Source organism: Tupaia chinensis, unplaced genomic scaffold (assembly GCF_000334495.1).
Source record: "Tupaia chinensis unplaced genomic scaffold, TupChi_1.0 Scaffold000175_1, whole genome shotgun sequence".
Lineage (NCBI taxonomy): Eukaryota > Metazoa > Chordata > Mammalia > Scandentia > Tupaiidae > Tupaia > Tupaia belangeri.
Genome location: NW_006159650.1, coordinates 3,595,360 through 3,617,191, shown reverse-complemented (window position 1 = coordinate 3,617,191; position 21,832 = coordinate 3,595,360). Strand labels below are relative to the sequence as shown.

Below are 21,832 nucleotides of genomic sequence, written 5' to 3'. Positions count from 1 at the left end.
AAAAACATATTTATTCCATTAGAAACAAGCAACCTAACAGGATGCTCACACTCCCTGTCCCAGCTGACCTGGATCACAAGCAGAAATGCCTGTGTCTGGCAGGCTCAAGGAGGTTCTGAGGTGTGAACTCAAGAGTCTTTCCCATGTGCGTGCAATGAAATTGCTGTACTACCTCTTGGGTCCACTAGATTACTATATATCTTTGAGGCTATTTTAAATCATTTTGACTCTTCATACCTGCAAAAACTGGCTTGCCAACAAAACATTCAGAGCTTGTGAAGTTCAGGTACTTAACATGCCACTTTTACCCTAGAGAAGGACTGATTAGACTTGTTCTGAAATTGGAAATTCTTGCTTTGAGACACTGGCAAAAATAAGATCTGAATCTATCTAGGTTTTGTAAATGTGGAGTAGGTTTTACATCAGCTCCTTTGTCTTACTCCAGTGTGATTTCAAGCCAGCTCTTTCAAAACAACCTCAGTCTTAGTGCAGGCCTCTCTCGAGTGCCTTCTGTACTGCTTTTTCGTTTGGTAAATCTGTTCACAATTTTTAGCTCTCACTTAAACACTTCCTTAAAGGAAGCCTTCCTTGACCTCTTAGATTAGGTTAGGATTCAGGTATATGTTTTCATAGCACCTTGCACTTTTTCATTCCTTAAGCAACTATACATATATGGGTGTAATTATTTTTAAAATTCATTCTAATCCTCTGGCACACACCAAGTTCAGAAAATACGTGAACAACAATGAAATTAAGATTTACATATTTGTTAAAGGATTAAAGCCACATTTCAGTTATATAAAGTCAGTTTTCAGCTTAGCATCTGCTTAACAATTTTTTAAAAAGAGGAATATTGGCCTTAGAATGAAAACTTTAAGGGTCTTACTGAAGCCAGAGCTGATGCTGTGTCATCATAGTCACGATTACATTTTCTTCTTGTGTAAGTTTTGGAAAATTAATTTAGGACTTCTCAAATACTTTAATTTCACATAAGGATTAGAAATGATACCAAGAATCTTAAACCTATATATAGTTCTATTTTTTAAAAGAGATTCTTGGTATAGGGCATTTGTGCTTGCCAGAGAGACAGACTGAAAGTGAGAAATCATCCCCCAGGGGAGAGCGCCACACTACAATTCCTTCCTCCATGCTCTTGGGATTTGGGGCATGCACAGGCACCTGGTGTGAGTTGCAAGCCACCTGGGCCAGGACTAGAACTATGGTCAGCCATGTGGGAGTCCAGCAATGAAACTATTATGCCATCTCCTGGTCTCTATGGCTTTATTTTTAAATTTTGGGTTTCTGAAAGTGCTTCTAGATTAGCAGCTTTGTGATACTGAAGGTACTTTAAACCCCATTCTTGAAAGTCTGCTACTGTTTTAAGTGAGCTATCCTTATAGATAGGAAATTAAGATTATATCAGTGTCAAAATGTGTTGTATCATTGACTATCACTTATGTTTTTAAAATTTATTTAGCGATGTTTTAAAATGTACTGTTTCAGAATGTGAATGTTGTTAAGGAATGTAAATAGTGATACAATCTTGTGTTACAAGATTTTTCATTTACATGAACTTTCACTCATTTTTCAGAATCTGTTCCTAGAGACAGAGAACCCAATACAAAAATGAGAACATGTATGCATAATCAGAAGGATGCAATGCAAATGACTAGTGAAACTCTGACAGCAAAAATGGTACCTGAGAAAGTTCCCCGCAGATGTGCTACTGTTGCTGCAAATAAAATAAAGATAATGAGTAACCTAAAAGAAAGGATTTCAGGACCAGACAATGTATGGATTAGGAAGAGTAGCAGAAAACTGCCCCATCGAAATGCTTCTGCTGCGGCTAAGAAAAAGTTACTGAATGTTTATAAAGAGGATGATACAACCATAAATTCTGAAAGTGAAAAAGAGCTAGAAGATACTAATAATAAAAAGCTTTTTTTTTGGCGGTTCAGATCCTGGAAAGAAAAAGCACAGTAGTGACTACAGGAATATAGAAGTGGTATCAGAAAATTATCAGGAGCCACAAGTAAACCAGCAGTTGTGTTCTCCTAGCTCTAAAGTTAAACCATTACCGACATCTTTTGAGGAATTTTCTAAAAGCCATAATATAGTGGGTTAAAGTGGGAGAAACTCTTCTGGTTAGCTCTTGTATAGGCACACAATAAAGGGAATTCTGAGGAGGCAGTGGAGCCTATAGTCTAAAAGGGGGAAAGAAGAAAGAAAGTAAGATTGTTCCTTTTCAGAAGGCAAGAAGGGCCTTGAAGAAATTCCTTTGAGGAGGAAAATCATGAGAAGTGATTGAGATATGTAGGAAAAACAAAATTTTCAAAATCTCAACCAGTTTGATGCTAATTTTAAGTTTTTTTAAAAAAATTATTAGAGTAAGAAAGTCCGGGTCACCATGACTATGGCATCATTACCGAAATCAGAAAAAATTAGGCACATTTGTAAAGGAAATGCCGATGAACTCATTTGATTTTTGAGTGAAGCAAAAATTTCAGCCAGATCCAGTCCCTATAATTCACATCCCCAAAGGTTAGAAATGAGCCAGGACCAGGCAGTTCAATAATGATGATGCAGATTACTGAATTGTGAAGTGTAGTGTTGGAAATACGCAATCAGAACACCCATTAATGTCTTGTTTATAATGCTGGAATTCATAATGACCACTTGATGTGACTAGTTCAGGGAATATTTTTCTATGACAGCTATGAATTTGACAGCTTATTTCTTTGCACACAGCATTTATAGGTACCCAAATCTGTCTCATTAAGAGGCATGTCTGATTTTTAATCAGAAAGTACAAAGTGTATTTTGAGATCCAGTCATATTTTTAGATGATAAAGAGATTCCATCTCATGTTTCTCTTCACCTTAAAAGTTAGAACTTGAACACTGGAAAATTACTCTCTCTTCTTACTAACTTAAATGCAGCATGTCTGACCTATTTAATGTGTGTGGTCTTTGCTAGGACTAGGAAATCTGGTCATGGTTCTACCGAGAGTTTATCTGCTGTGGGGTTTAATTTGTTACAGGTATTTGTTAAAACCAAGACTGCCAGATTAAATGAACATACTGTCAAATATTTTTAATAAGTTACTGGAAAACCAGAAGCAAGTTTTCCCATTTAAAAATATTTGTGAATATCATGACTTGCATGTATAGTTCTGAAAAAATATAGAAACTTAAGGTTTCTATTTTTTTTTAAAGACTGATGCACTTTTTTTTGTTATACAGATGGACCAAGTGTCTAGGTTACTTGAGAAGTTTGTGGTTGCATGTCCATTCATAAAAAGGCTTTTTATTTTCACATAAGCCAGAATATTCTAACCTACAGAGTCTGAGTCCTTTGCTCTTTTTATAGTACACTTTCACCTGAAATACTGATCCTGTGTTGGTTTTTTTTTTTTTTTTGCTACTAGTACAGGTGAGAAAGGGAGAAATTCCTAATAAACTATTTTTTAGGTGCACGGGGTTTGATTTTTGAGCTCTAATGAAACGCTTAAACATTTCCAGTCCCAAGTTTACACTTAATTTCATAGAAGTTTCTTGTTAGTCATACTAGATCCCCAACCAGTACCATAAGTTGAAAATATTTAAGTCTTACTGAAGACTTTTATGGAAAAACTTTTTGACAATTTCAGTATAATGAAAGAATTTAAGCTTTGAATTTATTATTTACTGTGGCAGGACTAATTTCTGTCAGTATCTGAGATTGTATCAGCCTTTCATAAGAATCCCTTTTCGGGTTTAGTACTTTATTTTTTGTTTTGTTTTAAAGTGCTTGACCTAAATTTATTGTTAACTGCATGGAATAAGCATTTGTTTAAAAGTTAACATTCCTGTAATACTGTTCTCTGTAATGTATGCATATCTTAAATCATGACCAAATGTAATATCTTATTTATAATTTCAGTTTTCCAGAAAAGATCTTTTCATAATATAAATGTAAAATCAAATGGAAGATCTTACTGGTAAAAATGTCACATTACTTAACAAAAGGACTAAGACAAATTCATGCCCAAACAATCTCCTTATTCTGCAATTCAGTCACTCTATTAAATCCATTAACTCTTAATGTAGTTTTAAAATACCATACTAGTAATCTTACATAGTGTTTCACTAGGGATAACTTTCCTAAGCTCTTAATGGCGTGCAATTTGATCTTAGTTTGGTTATTCTTAATGTTCAATGTTTCCTCCAAAACCAAACAGTAAATATGTATAGCTGGTAAATACTGATTTTATGTAAATAATTTTGATTATTTCTCCACATTTTACGACTTTGAGGTTTTAATTATCTCAAGAGGCTCCCTCTGACCCCAAAGTAGTATTTTTGTGACTACTGACTGGGTTCCAAAATGCAGGCATTGCCATCTATTTCAGCACAACTAAATCTGTGAAATTTTCTGTTTTTGCATTGTATTACTGTGTATTTTCACTTTCGGTCAAATCGTTGCACAGTTGTCCCCTTTTGCTTGGAATAATGCTTCGTGAAGTTTGTCAGCATATTCTAAAGAGGAGAACCAATTCAAAAGCAGATCCATATACTATGCTTACTAACGGAAGTCCATTTAAAATGAAAACGTTGTATTAGCTATAAATAGCCAAGTTTTAAGACAACTATTTTTGCATTCTCATAAAATATTTTTAGATCAGCTTGGCAATCATCAGCGTTCAAAATGTGAATTTCTATTGCCAGAGTAAAGTTTTCATTTTTCTACCACCACGAAGCGCTGTGTTTTTTCCTGCTCTCCATCCGCCCTCGGTCCACCGCGCGGAGACGCGGTCCCCTTTGGCGGCCCTCGCCGGCCTTCTAACCTCTGGTGATGCTTGGAGCCGCCACCTATCTGGGGCGGTGGAGGTTTGGAGCAGATGTTTAATTTACTAAGCTTACCCCTAACACTCCTAACGGAAAAGAGAATAGACTGAAATAAGAGTAAGCCTGTGGAATATGCTTCCCAAGAGCAACAGATTGCGGGGCCGGCCCTTTTACCCGCAGGGTTCCGGGTCCTTGACCTGCCAGGATATAAGACTCCGCCTCCCCATCTCCGCTCCTGCCCTTCTAGCCCGCGGCCCTCCCAAGTCTGTCTCCGCAGAGCTAAAGCTGCGGAGAAAAATTGCGCTTTGGCGGCTATTGGGGTCCCAAGTGGAGCAGGAGCTTTGACGGAGCGCAGGGGCGGCGCGGGCTGCGCGGGCGTCGTGGTCGCGCTCAGAGGCCAGACCCGGCTCGGCCTCCCGCAGGGCAGCGCGTGTGGGCAGCGCGGGGGGCGTGGCTCGAGGGGGCCGTGCCGGGAGGGGCGAGGGCGCCGTGCCGAGCCGGGACCGAGGACGAGGGGGAGGAAGAAGAGAAGAGGGAGACGCCCGAGGACAGGGAGGTCCGGCGGCAGCTGGCGCGGAAGAGGTGAGCACCAGGGCGCGGGAAGTAGGGCGGTGCGTTCGGGCCCGAGGCTCCCCGGGGGAAGGAGCCAGGACGAGGGCGCGGCGTTCACAGCTCTGCCCGGGTCGGAGCCCGCAGCAGCGCGTCTCCAGGAGCCCCGCGGCGGCGCTCGGCTTGTATTTGGTGTGAGCGACAGCGGTGGGTCTGTGGGATCGTGAGGGAACCGCTGTGGGGAATTGTATCAAGAGACTTTTTTTTAGAGAAATTGCCTCCGAAACTTCCTTCAACACTTATTTAGGCTTGGCTTCGTGCAGACTTGGGAATCTTTCCACTGGTAAGAGTTTACAGGGTTACATTGTGCCCCATGATTGTCGTGGGTTTGGTTCATTGACACCCCGGTTCTCTTGAAACTTTTTAAAATTCTCTTTCTTACACTGAAGTTAGTAGCAGATGGATTCCAGTAGCAGATGAATACTCTTTTTTTAAAAAAAAAATTGTAAAGTGACCCTCAACCCTCACATAGTCATGTAAATTGAACAGTTAAAAGATTTTGCCAAAGTTTTTTCCTTCCCATTACCCCTAAGTGAATCCCAGTCATGTTAGGCTTTCTCCTATTTTTCAGGATGCAACTCAAATGATTTAGATACTTTGTTATGTATGTTATTGCCTCTAATAAAATTAATAATTTTAAAATGTTTAATAGTTCACAGTCAAATTTAGTTTTCTCAAACATGACATTTTACAGCAGTTTATGTAAGTCAGAATCCTAACTGTCATCTACACATGAGACCAGCCTCCCTCCTTTTCTACCATTGCTGAGACTTACCCTGTCCACTGTTGAATGAACACTCTGGATTTGTCTTATTGCTCCTCATGGTATCATTCAACATGTGTTTCCGTTGTTTGTATTTCCTGTATGTGAAAGTTCATTTTGGAGAGTTAGTCAGATTTATTCCCTATTTTGTGGCAAGAATGCTTAGGAATGGTGCCTTCTGTGTTTTATTGCACGCTACGTCCAGTTGTCTCACTTTTGTTTTTTAAAACTTTATTTACTTACTTATTTAAATTTTACCAGAGAAGAACAGAGTGAGCAAGAGAGAGAGAGAAAGTGAGAAGTCAAGCCACCAGGTCTGGAACTTAAACCATGGTCGGCCATGTGGGAGTCCAGCGCTCTTAACCACCATGCCACCTGCCAGCCCCGAGTTGTCTCACTTTTAAGGATGTTAAGATATATTGATCAATGAGTCAGGTGGATTGACTGATCTCTGTTGAAGAGTTCTCCATGAACTTTGTATGCAAGAGTTTGTCTATTGGTTACCATTGCCTGAGTGCACTGTTTAAGATTATAATTATGTTCATTATAAAATTAAAATTTGTGTTTTACATATTACCTACTCATACAGAAGATAGTGCCTTTTAAAATAAATCATAATAATGTGGTATGAATTACTTTTCAGTTGCTTTAGTTTCATCTTGTTTTTTGTATCAGGGAAGTTCGACTCCTTCGAAGACAGACAAAAACATCCTTGGAAGTTTCTCTGCTAGAAAAATATCCTTGCTCCAAATTTATAATTGCTATAGGAAATAATGCAGTAGGTAAGTGAAGATGCAGAAAACTAGACTTCTTTTTAATGTTACTTATTTCATTCAGAATAGAGAGCATACATGCCTATACCAGAGAGAGAGAGAGAGACTTGGGCATGCCAGCATGTGCCCAGTGTACAAGTCAGCTGTGTATCCTCCAGCACTGTAGTCTAAGGACTACATCATTACTAAGGACTGTGCACTTGGAGTTAGCCTAGAAAGATTTTTGAAAAAACAAAATATGAAGTTACATACTTCCTTCCATATAAAAAGTTTCAAACGTTTGTAACCTTGTTGAAAAGTCAGACTTTTTTTTTTTTGTAGAGGTTTCTGCTATAGGGCGTGTGTTCACCAGAAAGAGAGACACAGAGAGATAGAAAGCGAGAAATCACGCCCAGAGGGATGGCCACTCCGCAATCCCTTCTCCTCCAGTCTCCACTTGGGATCTTGGGCACACACACAGTTGCGCCTGGCGTGAGTTTAAGCTGCCAGGTCCAGGACTTGAACTGTGGTCGACTACGTGGGAGTCCAGCGACATAGCCATTACGCTAACTGCTGGTCCCATAGTAGATTTTGTTTTTGAGGAAAAAAAATACATATCTTGCTCATGTTGCACTTTTAATAAACTTAAAAACTGAGATTTAGAAAAAAAAATGTAATACACTGTAAAGCTATATGTGATTCAATGTGAAAAAAAAAAAAACCAAAAAAACCCCTAAGATTTAGGACTGACTCCATAGCCTATTAGTTAAGGGAATCAGATTCCAGTGACTAACTTCACTTAAAATACTGGCCTTGGCAGCTTGGGGCAAAAAAAAGAAAAAGAAATACCAGGTGAGTGCACATGCACAACCAAAATCCCAAGAGTATGGAGAAACGGAGGAAAAAGGCTTGCCAGCATGACCACGCTTCATCAGAGGGTGCTTTTTTTTTTCTCTCTGGTGAGTGCATCTATGCTCTGGTAATTAAAAAAATAAGATTTAAAAAAATGTTCTTGGCTTCAGGAAATTGAAACTCAAGGAATTGTTTCTAGTGAGTTGTGGTATCCAGATTTACTTGACATGTTTTCACATGAACAGATTTTGTTTGAGAACATAATGAGAACTCTAAAATTATGTTTAAGATATTTAAGAATAGTAATAATGAGTGATAATACAGACAATATTAATCACTAACATTTTCGAGCACCCAAGTTCTAAGCTCTTTGCAGTATTAATTCACTTGTTGGGTGGTTAAGTGAGAACAGTGTAGAGTTCATATAGAATCATGTACATGTTCCAGTGCACACACAGACTGAGAGATAGCCGTGCTTTGCCTAAGGACAGAGGTATACCCTGAGAAATGCATGGTTAGGTAGTTTTATCATTTTGTGAACATTGTAAAATATACTTAACACAAATCTAGATAGTATACAAAACACTTAGCTAGGAAGTATATTATTGTTTCTCTGGGCTGCAAACCTATACAGAGTGTTTCTGTATTGCAGGTAATCGTAACATAAAACATTTATGTATCTAAGCATATCTAAACATAGAAAAGGTACAGGAAAAATAGAGTATAAAAGGTGAAAAACTGCATACCTGTACAGGGCACTTGATATGAACAGAACATGCAGGACTAGAAAGTGTTGCGGATAAGTCAGTGAGTGAGTGATGAGTGAATGAGAAGGCCTAGGACATTACCGTACCTACTGTAGGCTTTATACATACTGTGCACTTAGGCTACACTGGATTTATTAAAATATTTTTCTTTAATAACCTTTGTTTACGTAAATTTTTAGCTGATAAACTTTAATTTTTAAAGACATTTTGCCTCTTCTGTAATTACTCTTAACTTAAAGTACACAGTGCCATCAGGTGGCATGGGGGTGGATCCCACATAGTTGATTTTGCAGTTTCAGTTCTGGACCTGGCAGCATGAAAATCATGCAGGATGCATATGTGTGCATGCTCGAAATTCTGAGAGGAAGACTGAAGAAGAAGGAATTGCAGCTTGGCTTCCCCCTGGGGAGTGATTTCTCACTTTTTCTTTTATCTCCGTCTCTGGCGAGCACATGTATCCTATAGCAAAAATGGAAAACAAACAGTAAATATATAAACACTTTGTACCGTGTACAAAAATATTTCCTTTTTATTTTATAAACTTTTCTGTTTTAAAGCATTCTTAAGAATTATTTCATTTTTGGACCAGCAGATGATATAATGGTTACATCACTGGACTCCCATGTAGTCAACTACAGTTTGAGTCCTGGACCCAGTGACTTAAAACTCATGTGGGGTGCATGTGTGCGTACCCAAGATCCTGAGAGGAGAATGGAGGAGAAGGGATTGTGGTATGCCCACTCCCCCAGGGGGTGAGTTCTCGCTTTCTGTCTCTCTGACAAACACATGCGCCCTATAGTAAAAGTCTCTCAAAAAAATTATTTAATTTTATTTACTAATAGTATTTTTTAGTTTTTTGCCGTAGGGCATGTGCGCTTGCCAGAGAAAGACAGCAAGAGGGAAAGTGAGAAATCACCCCCTGCATGCTGCAATTCCTTCTCCTCCATCTTCCTCTTAGGATTTTGGGCACACATGCTCATGTGCCTGGTGAGAATTTTAAGCTGCCAGATCCCACACTGTGTGAATTTTAAGCTGCCAGATCCAGGACTCGAACCACAATCAGCCGTATAGTAGTCCAACACCTTAACTGTTACCCCACTTGCTGGCCCCATTATTATTTTTTAATTTGCTCTGGGACATGTGCACTCACTAGAGAGAGCCAGAGAGACAGGGGAACTGAGAAAGCAAGCATCCAGGTCTGGGACTTGAACTGTGATTAGTCATGTGGGAGTCCAATGCCCTAACCACCATGCTACCTGCTGGCCCTGAAAAACTTCTAATTAATTATGATTTTTTTTTAATTAAAGATTTTTGCCTTAGGGTTCGTGCGCTTACCTGAGAAACAGATATGGTGAGAGGGAAAGTGAGAAATCACTTCCCATCTTAATCAGAATGTGCTGTTTCACTTATTTAGGGCCTCCATTTCTTTTTGTGTTAAGGTGGTGGTATTTGCTATGGTGTTTTTTGTTTTTGTTTTTGTTTTTTTTTTTGAGAGGTTTTCGCTGTAGGGTGCGTGCACTCGCCAGACAGATAGAGAGAGAGACATAGAGACAGAAAGCGAGAAATCACCCCCCAGCGGGAATGGCCACACCGCAATCCCTTCTCCTCCATTCTCCTCTAATCTGTAAGAAGCATAGTATAGTCCTAGGTATGATGCTGCATTCTAGTAAGTCTGTGCTTCCCAGGCTAGGACCACATGGGAGGCCTGGGTTGAATCCCAAGGTGAGGCATAGTGGGCATGCCTGTAATCTCAGCAGTTTGGGAGCCTGAGGCAGGAGGACCGTGAACTCAAGGCTGATGTGTGCACATTGTGAGTCCCTGAAAAAGAGCCAGATGTGGTGCACACCTGTATTCTCTGCTGGGAGGCTGAGGCAGGAGGACTGCCACATGGCAAGACTTCACAAAAAGGAAGAAAATTTTAGTAAATGCATAAACCAGATGATAGTTGTTGTCAAGTATTTTGTACTACTCATTATCAAATGTCTTCTTTTTATATATGACTGGCAGCATGGTAGATTTGCTTACACCAGTGTTACAACAAACACGTGATGTGATGGGATGTGATGTGATGAGTATGGGTATGATGTTACTAGGTAATAGGAGTTTTTCATCTCCAATATAATAGGGGCCCACCATCATATATGGTCCATTGTTAAAACAGTCATGTGACACATAACTGTCATTTTAGGAGGTTCAGAGGAGATCATTTGGGAACCCTAATTAAATCCTTTGCCCTGTAGGTACCCCGGTGTTTGTCAAATACAGTTGGTACACAGTAACTATTGACTTATTTGTGTAAGTTCTGCTACCCTGGCATGTTCTGGAAAAATGTTACACTGTGAGAGTATAGTGAAAAGTTTGTCCATAAACTTGTCTTCTCAACTAAGGATTGTAGATCATAGATATATAAAATAGATTCTTCTCAACTGCTGGCCTGAACACCATCTTAATCAGAATGTGCTGTTTCACTTCTTTAGGGCCTCCATTTCTTTTTGTGTTAAGGTGGTGGTATTTGCTATGGTGTTTTTTGTTTTTGTTTTTGTTTTTTTTTTTGAGAGGTTTTCGCTGTAGGGTGCGTGCACTCGCCAGACAGATAGAGAGAGAGACATAGAGACAGAAAGCGAGAAATCACCCCCCAGCGGGAATGGCCACACCGCAATCCCTTCTCCTCCATTCTACTCTCGGGATCTTGGGCACGCACGCACACGCACCCAGCATGAGTTTTTTTTAAGCCACCGGGTCCGGGATATGAACCGCGGTCGACTACATGGGAGTCCAGCGACATAGCCATTACACTAACTGCTGGTCCCTGCTATGGTGTTTTGAATGGTTCTTTCTGCCCTAAAATTCTAGAGGTGTGAGGTGTTTTTTTTTTTGTGCTCACCCAAGACATACAGAGGTAGAAGGAAATTGAGAAATCACCTGCCAGAGGGATGGCCATGCTGCAGTCCCTTCTCCTCTAGTCTCCTCTTGGAATTTTGGGCACACATGCATACACACCCTTTATGATTTTCAGGCCACTGAGTCTAGGATTTGAACTGCAGTTAGCCATGCGGGAGTCCAGTTCAGTACCTTTACTACCATGCCACCTGACGCCCCACCCCCCCAAATAGAAAATGCAGCTTACAGGGCCAGCAGTAACTTATGTTAATTGTTTTCCCCAGCATTTTTGTCATCATTTGTTATGAACTCAGGAGTCTGGGAAGAAGTTGGCCGTGCCAAACTCTGGAATGAATGGTGTAGAACAACAGACACAGCACACCTGTCTCCCACAGAGGCTTTTTGTGTGTTTTATCACCTGAAATCAAATCCCTCGGTATGTGGTATTTAACTCATACGTTTAGAAAGTCGTTATTTAAGCATTGTTTATATGTTATTTACTTGTGATCTACCTCAGTATCTCACATGCCAAGTGTCTCAGCTCTTTTGTTCATGTGTACTTTAATTTCCAGTAGTGGCTTGACTCTTAAATTTTTAAGGAGACATACATAGGCCAGTAGCAGAGTTGGGGAAGTAATTATTATCTGTGTTGTATTAGGATTCACACGATGTGTGTGTGTGTGTGTGTGGTGACAGTTTGGGTGTGTCTATAAAATTTATTTGACTTGATACAAACTTTGAATTTTTTAGGTTTTACTTTGTCAATGCAGTTGCTACGTTGCTGAAGATCAGCAATATCAGTGGCTGGAAAAGGTAAGAGAGAAGTGAAAGCTTGTGAAGGGTTGGACTACAGGGATTTCCATTTTTTTCAAAATTATTATTTATTTAATTTTATTTATTCATTTATTTTAATTTGACCAGAGAGAGATACAGAGAGAGAGAGAGAGAGCGAGAGAGAGAAAGGGATAAAGGAAGCTGCCAGGTCCGGGACTCGAACCGTGGTTGGCCATGTGGGAGTGTCCAGCACCTTAACCACCACGCCACCTGTTGATCCCAGGGGATTTCCATTTTTGAAGAGTTCATTGTTTTTTCACTTAAATCCATGTAGTCAGATAATGATGTAGAAAAGGAATTTCTTTTCTTAAAAAATGCTGTAAGAGTTTATAGGATATAAATAATAAAAGAACTTATTTATTTAACATGACCAACCTAGCAGATAAAATCAGCATTTGCTGAGGATCATAGGTCATAGATATATAAAGTTGAGTTGGATTCTTCCCACCCATGGAAAGAAAAATGAGCTGCCAATGGCATGAAACACGTGTCACAGCCAAGAGTAGAAACCCTCAGAATGATGCCTGTGGCAGATACATGGCGACAGAAGGTGTGACCAGAGTCTGCTGTTTCCTCCAGATTCCAGAAATTATACTCACTTTTCGTAGCATGAACCCTGACTAGATTTTCTTGGACACTTGTACACATAGTTTGTGCCTAGTGAAACACAATTTTGAGTGAAATATTTAAAATTTAGCTAGACATTTTACAGAAAAATACTAATTTTGGTAGTTACTTATTACTTTGAAATAACATACAGCCATACGTCTTTATAAGCTTTTAAGCAGCATCTCAACTTAAATCTTAGGTATGTGTTTATGGAGATAATAAAAATAAATTCATTAGAATGAAGAAACTTTGTGGGCTAGCCCATGCCTAGTGGCTAATGGAGCTGGAGCTCACCTGGCCAGTTGGCCAGTCATATATTTTGAATTCTAGTCGAGTGAAAAATATGCTGGGTGCGTGTGTGTGTGTGTGCTCGCGCACGCACGTGTGCCCAAGACCCTGAAAGGAAAGAGAAATGGAGGAGAAGAGATTGCAGGGTTATCACACCCCATGTGTGGGGGAGTGCTTTCTCCTTTTCTGACTCTCCGGCTAGCACACAGATCCTTTGGCAAATTTTTTAAAAAGATTACTACGTACCTGTTTAAAATCAGTTAGTGTATTTAGAAACATTTATTAAAAGTTATTAGGCTCAGGGCACCAGCAGTTAGCGTAATGCCTGTCACTGGACTCCCACGTAGTCGACTGTGGTTCACGTCCCGGACCGGTGTCTTACAACTCACGCTGGGTGCATGTGCGTGCGTGCCCAAGATCCCGAGAGGAGAAAGGAGAAGGGATTGTGGTGTGGCCATCCCCCCTGGGGGGTGATTTCTCCCTTTCTGTCTGTTTCTCTCTGTGGGTCTGGCGAGCGCACGCGCCCTATAGCAAAAATCTCTTAAAAAAAAAAAGAAAAAAAAGGTAAAAAGAGTTATTAGGCTCGGGACCAGCAGTTAGTGTAATGGCTATGTTGGTGGACTCCCATGTAGTCGAATGTGGTTCGAGTCCCGAACCTGGTGGCTTAAACTCACGCTGGGCACTTGTGCACGCGTGCCCAAGATCCCGAGAGGAGAATGGAGGAGAAGGGATTGCAGCGTGGCCATCCCCCCTCAGGGGGTGATTTTTCGCTTTTTCTTTCTGTGTCTCTGTGTCTTTCTGGTGAGCACACATGCCCTATATCAAAAACCTCTCCAAAAAAAAGAGAAAAGTTATCAGGCTCTGTTTCCCATCTCCCCTTTCACTCCTTATAGCTAGAGAACAAGGTTATGAGAAAAGGAGGACTTGGTGCGGTGCCAGCATTTCTTTTACCTTTTGACTCTGCATTTCACAGAGCCTCCAACAGCACCGTGTTAGGGCAGAGCACCAGGAGGTTCCTGACCTCTGTGGTCTGTAGGAGCCACTGTGAAGAGGGCCCAGGGAAGAATCTGCCATTTTCAGTGGAAAACAAGTGAAAGTTACTAGTTACGATGACTTTGTACTTTGCATCTGGATTTGTTGTACTCTTCTTTATAGTAAGACACCAACTTCTTAAGAAATATAGGATGTTTTAATTCATACGTTTAATATGTGAAGAATATTTTAAGAGGTACCATCACAATCTCTGGAAAATGGATTAAACTCTTAAACTCATAGCATACTAGACATGTTTGTAAATAAACTTATGGCATGAAAAAAGTTATTAAATGAATTTCATTAGGTAAGGAATTGAAGAGATCTATGAAATATCTTATAATTATGTACATGATTTTATATTCAGTGTACTTGTGTATATTTTTTTACTGAGCGATCAGATCTCAGAATATTAGGAAATAGCAGTTTTATTTTATTTTTAATTTATGTGGAATGACTGCTATGACAAGAGACTTTAATTTTTGTATTGTGAAACAAACACATTCTGCTCTTGAAAATGTGTAAGATGATGCATTTTTAAAACAAAAAATTTCAGCCTGCTGTCGAAGTTCAATGCACTGTCTGATGCACAGATCTTGCTCACACAGGATTTTTTTTTTTGGAGAGGTTTTTGCTATAGGGCACGTGCATTCGCTGGAAAGACAGAGAGAGACAGACAAAAAGCAGAAATCACCTACCGGGGGGATGGCCATGCCGCAATCCCTTCTCCTCCATTCTCCTTTCAGGATCTTGGGCACGCAAACACAAGTGACTGGCGTGAGTTTAAGCCACTGGGTCCTGGGCTTGAACCCTGGTCGACTCCATGGGAGTCCAGGGACTTAGTCATTACGCCATCTCCTGGTCCCAACTCTCACAACAAGATTTTTTAATTAACATTTTTTTTCCTGTGGATTACTTTTTGGGTCTTCCTCCTGTTGCAGTCATATCAGCCACATAATCCTGATAATTCTGCACATACCACCTAATAGGGTTCTCAAGTATTATGGATTCAGACTGTAAGTATTAAAGAGGAAAGTAAATTAAGCCTTGTGAGTAACATCATTTTTTAGAATAATTATTTTATTTAACTTTATTATTATTATTATTTTCCAGTTTGATCAGAGAGAGAAAGAGAAGAAAAGTGAGAAAGCCAGCCACCGGGTCCAGGACTCGAACCGCAGTTGGCCTTGTGAAAGTCCAGTGCCTTTAACTACCTCGCCACCTGCTGGATCCGTATTTTTTTTTTTTTTTCTTTTTTAATGTTTTTGCCATAGGATGCATGTGCTGCTGGGGAACGGGGAGTGAGAAATCACCCCCCCACACACAGAGGACGTGGCCATGCCACCATCCCTTCTCTTCCTTTCTCCTCCTGAGATTTTGGTCACATACACACACATGCCTGGTGTAATTTTCAAGCCACCAGGTCTGGGACTCAGACCCCCATCAGCCATGGGGGAGTCTAGCGCCCTAATCACCACACCACATACTGGCCCCAACATCATATTTATTAAGTAGGATGTACCTGATTATAAATGTGTATAGTATTAACTTCTTTGTGTTTATAAAGCTGTAATATAATGAAGTTAGTCTTACAAATAATTTATATCACTTAATCTTCAGTTCTTTTATTATTGGAGATAGACATTTTCTTATCTTTATAAATTTTTTTCAAACACACACTTTGTCCTTTAAAAGAATAGCTGACTTCTTTATGTCACCATAGGTTTTATTAGAAAGTGGAACAGTCTTTGGAAATTTGTTGAATCCAGACCCTGCAAATTATAGAAGTCGACTTTGAGTCTAGAGTGATGAAAACTTGCCAGGCTTGAAAAATATATTTGACAAGAACCATTGTCCAGGTGTCCCCAGTGGGTGGGAGAGGGAGCAAATGTCAGGAGTTCCTGTGCCTTACTCTGCACAGTGGTCCTGTAGGCACTTTGTGGTTGCTTTACTCATGGTTTCACTGCCTGCATGTTGTAGGCATCTTCAGTAGGCAGTGTTGTCCTTAGGTCACAGGCACAGAGGGTGACTTGGGAGGATCACCAGCTAGAAAGCAGAACCAGGGTCAGACCCAGGCGGTGCACAACAGAATGTTGTGGCACATTCCCACCCTGTAGGGCCCGCTGTTACTGTCATTGGTGCTGGGTGCATAACTAGACTGGTTTCTATTTTGTCACAAAGTTACATGTTTTAATTTGAAATCAATTTTATGTTAGGTTTTTGGCTCTTGTCCAAAGAAGAACATGCAGGTAACAGTTCTCACTTGTCGACATGTGACCGACTATAAAACCTCAGAATCTACAGGCAGCCTTCCTTCTCCTTTCCTGAAAGCCCTGAAAACACAGAATTTCAAAGACCCTACCTGTTGTTCCCTGCTAGAACAACCGAATATCGTACACGATCTTCCTGCTGCAGGTAGCATTAGAATTCGTAGCATGTACATCGTGTCTTGTTATTGCTTTGTTGATACTTGTTACTTTCACTGTTAGAGATCTTGCTGAGATAATTTATTAGTGATGATTGGTACCAATATATGGCTCTTGGTCCTTGATGTCTATAGTTACAAGTATATAGTATATTTGGGCCGAGTTTTAAAATTTTACGAACACAGTTACCTTGTAAGAGCAGCTCAGATTGCTTAACTGTTAGCTTCAGAATTGCCCTCTTTTTGGTCTTTGGCAACTTAAAATGTAAGCCAGTGCTAGAAAGTTTGGGTATTGACTCTGTCTTGGTAGTTGCTCTAATATTTGCTTTTTTTAGGGGGGTTGGGGGAGGTTTGCTATAGAGTATGTGTGTTCACTGGAGAGAGATGGAGAGTGGGAAAGTGAGAATTCCCCCCTCTCCTCAGGAGGAATGGCCATGCTGCAATCCCTTTTCCTCCTTTCTCCTTTCAAGATTTTGGGCATGCATGCATATGTGCCCAGCATGATTTTGAAGCTGCTGAGTCTGAGACCAAACTGCAGTCTGCCATATGAGAGTCCGGCATCCTAACCAATGTACCACCTGCTGGCCCCAATGTAAAGAAGATTTGTTTTTGCCTTTAATGTTAAGTTAACTATTGGGTTGTTTGGAAAGTCATGACACATTTTTGCTTAGAAAAACACAGAAAAATACATCATAACTTTCCCCACGACTTAATAGAAGAATAATTAGCTCATTACTTGACATTAAGCATTATGTATTTATTTGTTATTTACATGTGATTTACTTTATTATAGTCAAAATTTTAAACTTTCAATGAATTAAAATTATCTCAGCGGGGCCAGGAGGTAGCATGATGGTTGAAGTGCTGGACTACCATATGGCTGAGTACGATTCAAGCCCTGGACCCAGTGACTTGGAAATCACCCTGGCTGCATGTGCGTGCATGCCCAAAATCTTGAGAGGAGAATAGAGAAGGGATTGTGGCATAGCCATCTCCTCAGAAGGTGATTTCTTTTTCTATCTGTCTCCAGTGAGCACATGCACCCTATGGCAAAACAAAAAATAAAACTATCTCAGCAGTGGGCCAGTAGGTGGCATGATGGTTGATCAAATTCCAGACTCAGTGACTTAAAAAAAAAAACCAAAAAACAGGTGCGCATGTGTGTGCCCAAAATCTAGAGAGGAAAATGGAAAAGAGGACATTATGGTTTGGCCATCCCCTGCAGAGGGTGCTTTCTTGCTTTTTCTCTTTTCCTCTCTCAGGTGAGCACAAACCATATAGCAAACTATTAAAAAAATAAAAAAAATTATTTCATTAGTGTGCTCTGGAAATGCAAGATAAATAAAATAGTTGCAAAATGAAGAGATTATAAGGAAAATAAGTTGGCTTTGAAAGAAAATACACTTTATAATTGGTTCAAAATGACAGTAGATGCTTTGATTAAAAGAAGCTGAACTGACCCCATGGCCTAGTGGTTAAGGGAACTAGATCTCATGTGACTAACCTTCCAGTTTGAGCCTAGGCCCTGGTGGCTTGAAAAACATGCTGGGTGTGTGTGTGTGTGTATGTGTGTGTACACGCGCATGCACACACCCAGGATCCCAGCAGGATGAAGAAATGGAAAAGGGATTGCAGTGTAGTTATGCCCCGTTGGGATGCTTTCTCTTTCTCCCTGTCTCTGATGAGAGCATGTAGCCGCTAGTAAATAAAAAAGAAAAAATGGGCAACCAAGATGACTGTTTTATTTAATTAATTTAGTTTTAAGTTAAATTTCTTAATTGACATATAAGAATTGTACACAGATAATTCTGTTCTGATGTTGTGTTTTTCTGTGTGATTTCAAAAATCTACGTTACTTATTAATTTGTTATAGGGCGTGTGTGCTTGCTGGAGAGGGATATAGAGGAGGATAAAGTGAGAAACTAGGGATGGCCATACTGAAACCCCTTCTCCTTTTTCCTTCTTTTCAGGATTTGGGCATACATGCACATGACTGATTTGTTTTTCAAGCTGTCAGGTTTGAGACCTGAACTGAGTAGTCAGCCATGTGGGATTCAGTCACCTTTACCACTATGCCATCTGGTTGTCCTGAAATGACTATTTTTAAAAGCAGCCTTTATTCTTTAAAGGTTTTTGATTTAACAATCTAAAGGAGAGCTTAAGTGTTTTTTCTTTCCTTGTATATTCATAGTTCTGAGTTACTGTCAAGTATGGAAAATCCCTGCCGTTCTGTACTTGTGTTACACTGATGTGATGAAATTAGACCTAATTACAGTTGAAGCTTTTACATCTATACTGTCTTCCAGAACCTTGAAAGGTTTGGTTAAGGTAAGATTTTAACTCACTTGAATTAATAGCTGAGCTGTATGAATCTAGTAAGAAACATAAGTGGAGTGTGGTTCAAGTTACCATAGCGTGTATTCACCTGTTTTTTTTAGGACTGGAGATAGAAAGTTGAGAGCTACTAATTAGCATGTTCCTTGCTCTTAGTTTGTATCTGTAAACTCATTCTATAGAAATATATATATCTTAACACAGACATACAGATATTTGTGATTCTAGGAAACCATTTTGACACTCTCCTTCTTTCTCTAAGAGATTTGTTAAAAGTCCACAGCCCCTAGTTGAAGGATACTACTTCTGAGGAAAGAGATTATAATATTGTTCCATAGCTCTCTTTCATTTCTGGATTAACTATTTGTGTTAAGACTTTTGTTTTAAGTTCTCTTGGAGTTAGTTTATTTCACAGGTTCATAAATTTGTGATTGATTAGATTATACTGGACCACATTTTTTTCACTTTAGTGTCTTTGGTACACCAGATTTTTGGCATGCAGAAAAAAGTTTTTGAGGGCTGACCCCAGAGTGCAGTGGTTAAGCACTGTACATAGGAAGCCAGATCCCACATGGCCAACTGTGATTCAAATCCCATCCCTGGCAGCTTGAAAAACATGCTGGGTCTGTGTGCATGCATGCCTAAAATTCTGACAGGTTGGATAGTGGAGGAAAAAAGACTGTGGTGTGACCATGTCCCATCCCCTCTCTCCCTTTCCCAAGCATGTATGCCTTCTGAAAATTTTAAAAAAAAGGGCTTAGGTTACCGTTCGTTGAATTAATGAAGAGTAAAACCATAAGACTCTAGTATAGTTTATCTTTCAAGTTAGCTAGAGTTGTGGATAATCTTTCTGACAGATTGAGTTATTTTATGGTAAGCATCTCTTTTAGGATATATACTAATAGTTTTGTTTGTCTCTGTGGTTAGCTGACTGGGCTCATCCCCATTTTGCTTAGTACACTAGTGCTTCATAAGCATTTGGACCTATTCTGATCATTGCAAATCAGCTTGCCTCGAGTGTTTAAGTGTACTTCAGCTTTTTAAAAAGTTTTTTTAAAAAACAGTTATTTAATTTTATTTATTATTGTTATTATTATTTTTAATTTGACCAGAGAGAGAGAAAGGGAAAGTGAGAAAGTAAGCTGCTAGGTCTGGGACTTGAACTGTGGTTGGCCATGGGGTAGTACAGCATTTTAACCACCATGCCACTTGTGGCTTCTGTACTTTAGCTTTTAAGAATATTCCTTGGAAGGTAAATTTAAATAACTCCCAAACATTTTCATTTCTTTTTCTTTTTTTTTTTTTTTTTTGTTGTTTGTTTGTTTTTTTCAAAGTGATTTTTGATATAGGGCACGTGTGCTTGTGAGAGAGCAACAGAAAGTGAGAAATCACCTCCCAGTGTGGATGACCATGCTGCAATCCCTTCTTTATTTTCCTCTTTGGGTCTTGGGCATGCAGGCATACATGCCTGGCATGAGTTTTAAGCTGCTAGGTCTGGGACTTGAACTATAGTTGGTCATGTGGGAGTCCAGTGATGTAATCATAATGCCATTTGCTGGTCCCTAACCATTTTCATTTCTTGCTTTCAAGATAAAAAATTTCAGGAAGGTGAGATTTTTTAAAAAAATATTTTTTTATTTTATTATTATTATTATTATTATTTGCCATAGGGCACATGCACTCACCAGAGGAGACTGAGAGAGGGAAAGTAAGAAAGCAAGCTTTTAGGTGCTGGATTTGAATCACAGTCAGCCATGAGGGAATCCAGCGCCTTAACCACCATGTCACCTGCTGGCCCTAAGATGGTTATTCTAAAGAGCACAGTTTTCTCAATGACCGAAGGTGGTTATCTAGAATTAGTTCATAGCTTCTCTCCATTTAGAAGTGGTATTTGTTCAACAAAATTTGATTAGCTGGAGTAGCTTCCACCACTGTGGGCCTCCATTGTTTCGTTAGCTTTGTGGGCAGTGATTGTGGTGGCCTACTGAGGGCGGCAGGAGGCTGATCCAAGGAAAAGTATCCTTGAGAAGGTGGCAACTGAGTTAAATTGAAAAGATGGGTGAATTTTAGTGGGCAGAGGAAGCAGTGTGAGCGGGGTCAGGGGCAGGTTTGAGGTGTGTTTGAGAATGGGGGTAAGGAGTTCAGGTTCAGGGGGAGAGGGAAAAAAATCACAAGGAAGGGTCTGTTGTTGTGGTATAGCTGAAGGAGTATGAGCCCAGGGGGCACCACGAAGAGTCTTGGGTAAGAGAATGGCACTCTAACTGAATTCTTGGTCTCACTGTATCCTTCACAACTCTTTCCTCTCCTTCTAGAATATTCCCCAGAGCACAGAAATACTGAGGAAATTGATGACAACAAATGAGATACAGAGCAACATATATACGTGATCCTCTGGTGATCTTGGAATGTATATTATCTACCCATCGCTTTAAGGGGAGTAGCGTGCACTGTTTTATAGGTTATTTTTGGGGAGGGCATGGTATATTTTGAGGGTGAGAAAACAATAAATTTATAAACAATCACAGTTTTTATTTCTTATTTATGATGATATTGTTGACAACTGAAATAAACCAGGCATTTTTCTCCTATCCACTAGGTGGAAGTTTTGTTTTATTTGAATATTATTGTTAAATTTTTGAAAAGTAAAGATTTCAACAGGTTGTATTAACAATAGAAGTTCGATTAAGCCAGTTGCTTCAGGATGATGAGGAGCGTAGTAAGATCAGTGAATTCCACGAGCATGAAACCATTGCCACACTTCGGCCTAGCTCAAAGAGAGGTCTGGCCTTTGCCTTCAGCTTCTGGTAGATAATCTTTAAACCCTTGGTCAGAAGCAATGCTGTGAATAGAATACTAGAAGA

The 21,832-nt window shown here is 39.8% G+C and overlaps 2 protein-coding genes across 4 annotated transcripts in view; both read left to right on the top strand.

Moving 5' to 3' along the window:
• The window catches only part of BRWD1 (bromodomain and WD repeat domain containing 1), a 162,539-nt gene extending 159,238 nt beyond the window's left edge, over nucleotides 1-3,301 (top strand). For all 3 annotated transcript variants that reach the window (XM_027770963.1, XM_006146293.3, XM_027770965.1), the window contains one exon: nucleotides 1,592-3,301. In XM_027770963.1, the coding sequence (XP_027626764.1) occupies nucleotides 1,592-1,983 (392 nt within the window). In that variant the 3' untranslated portion in view covers nucleotides 1,984-3,301. The remainder of the gene's footprint in view (nucleotides 1-1,591) is intronic.
• A 2,008-nt stretch (nucleotides 3,302-5,309) lies between these two features.
• PSMG1 (proteasome assembly chaperone 1) lies at nucleotides 5,310-21,495 on the top strand. The gene is made up of 6 exons (XM_027770966.1): nucleotides 5,310-5,408; nucleotides 11,734-11,885; nucleotides 12,200-12,262; nucleotides 16,429-16,627; nucleotides 18,829-18,965; nucleotides 21,284-21,495. The coding sequence occupies exons 2-6, from the start codon at nucleotides 11,754-11,756 to the stop codon at nucleotides 21,356-21,358; spliced, it is 606 nt and encodes a 201-aa protein (XP_027626767.1). The 5' UTR covers nucleotides 5,310-5,408; nucleotides 11,734-11,753; the 3' UTR covers nucleotides 21,359-21,495.
• Nucleotides 21,496-21,832: the final 337 nt, after the last annotated feature.

What these genes read in the sequence shown, in the direction of transcription:
- PSMG1 (XM_027770966.1), top strand. Translation starts at nt 11,754, where the DNA reads ATGAACTCAGGAGTCTGGGAAGAAGTTGGCCGTGCCAAACTCTGGAAT. An exon ending in ACCTGAAATCAAATCCCTCG is followed by an intron (nt 11,886 to 12,199) that starts GTATGTGGTATT and finishes TGAATTTTTTAG; the next exon opens with GTTTTACTTTGTCAATGCAG. An exon ending in CCTTGAAAGGTTTGGTTAAG is followed by an intron (nt 18,966 to 21,283) that starts GTAAGATTTTAA and finishes CTCTCCTTCTAG; the next exon opens with AATATTCCCCAGAGCACAGA.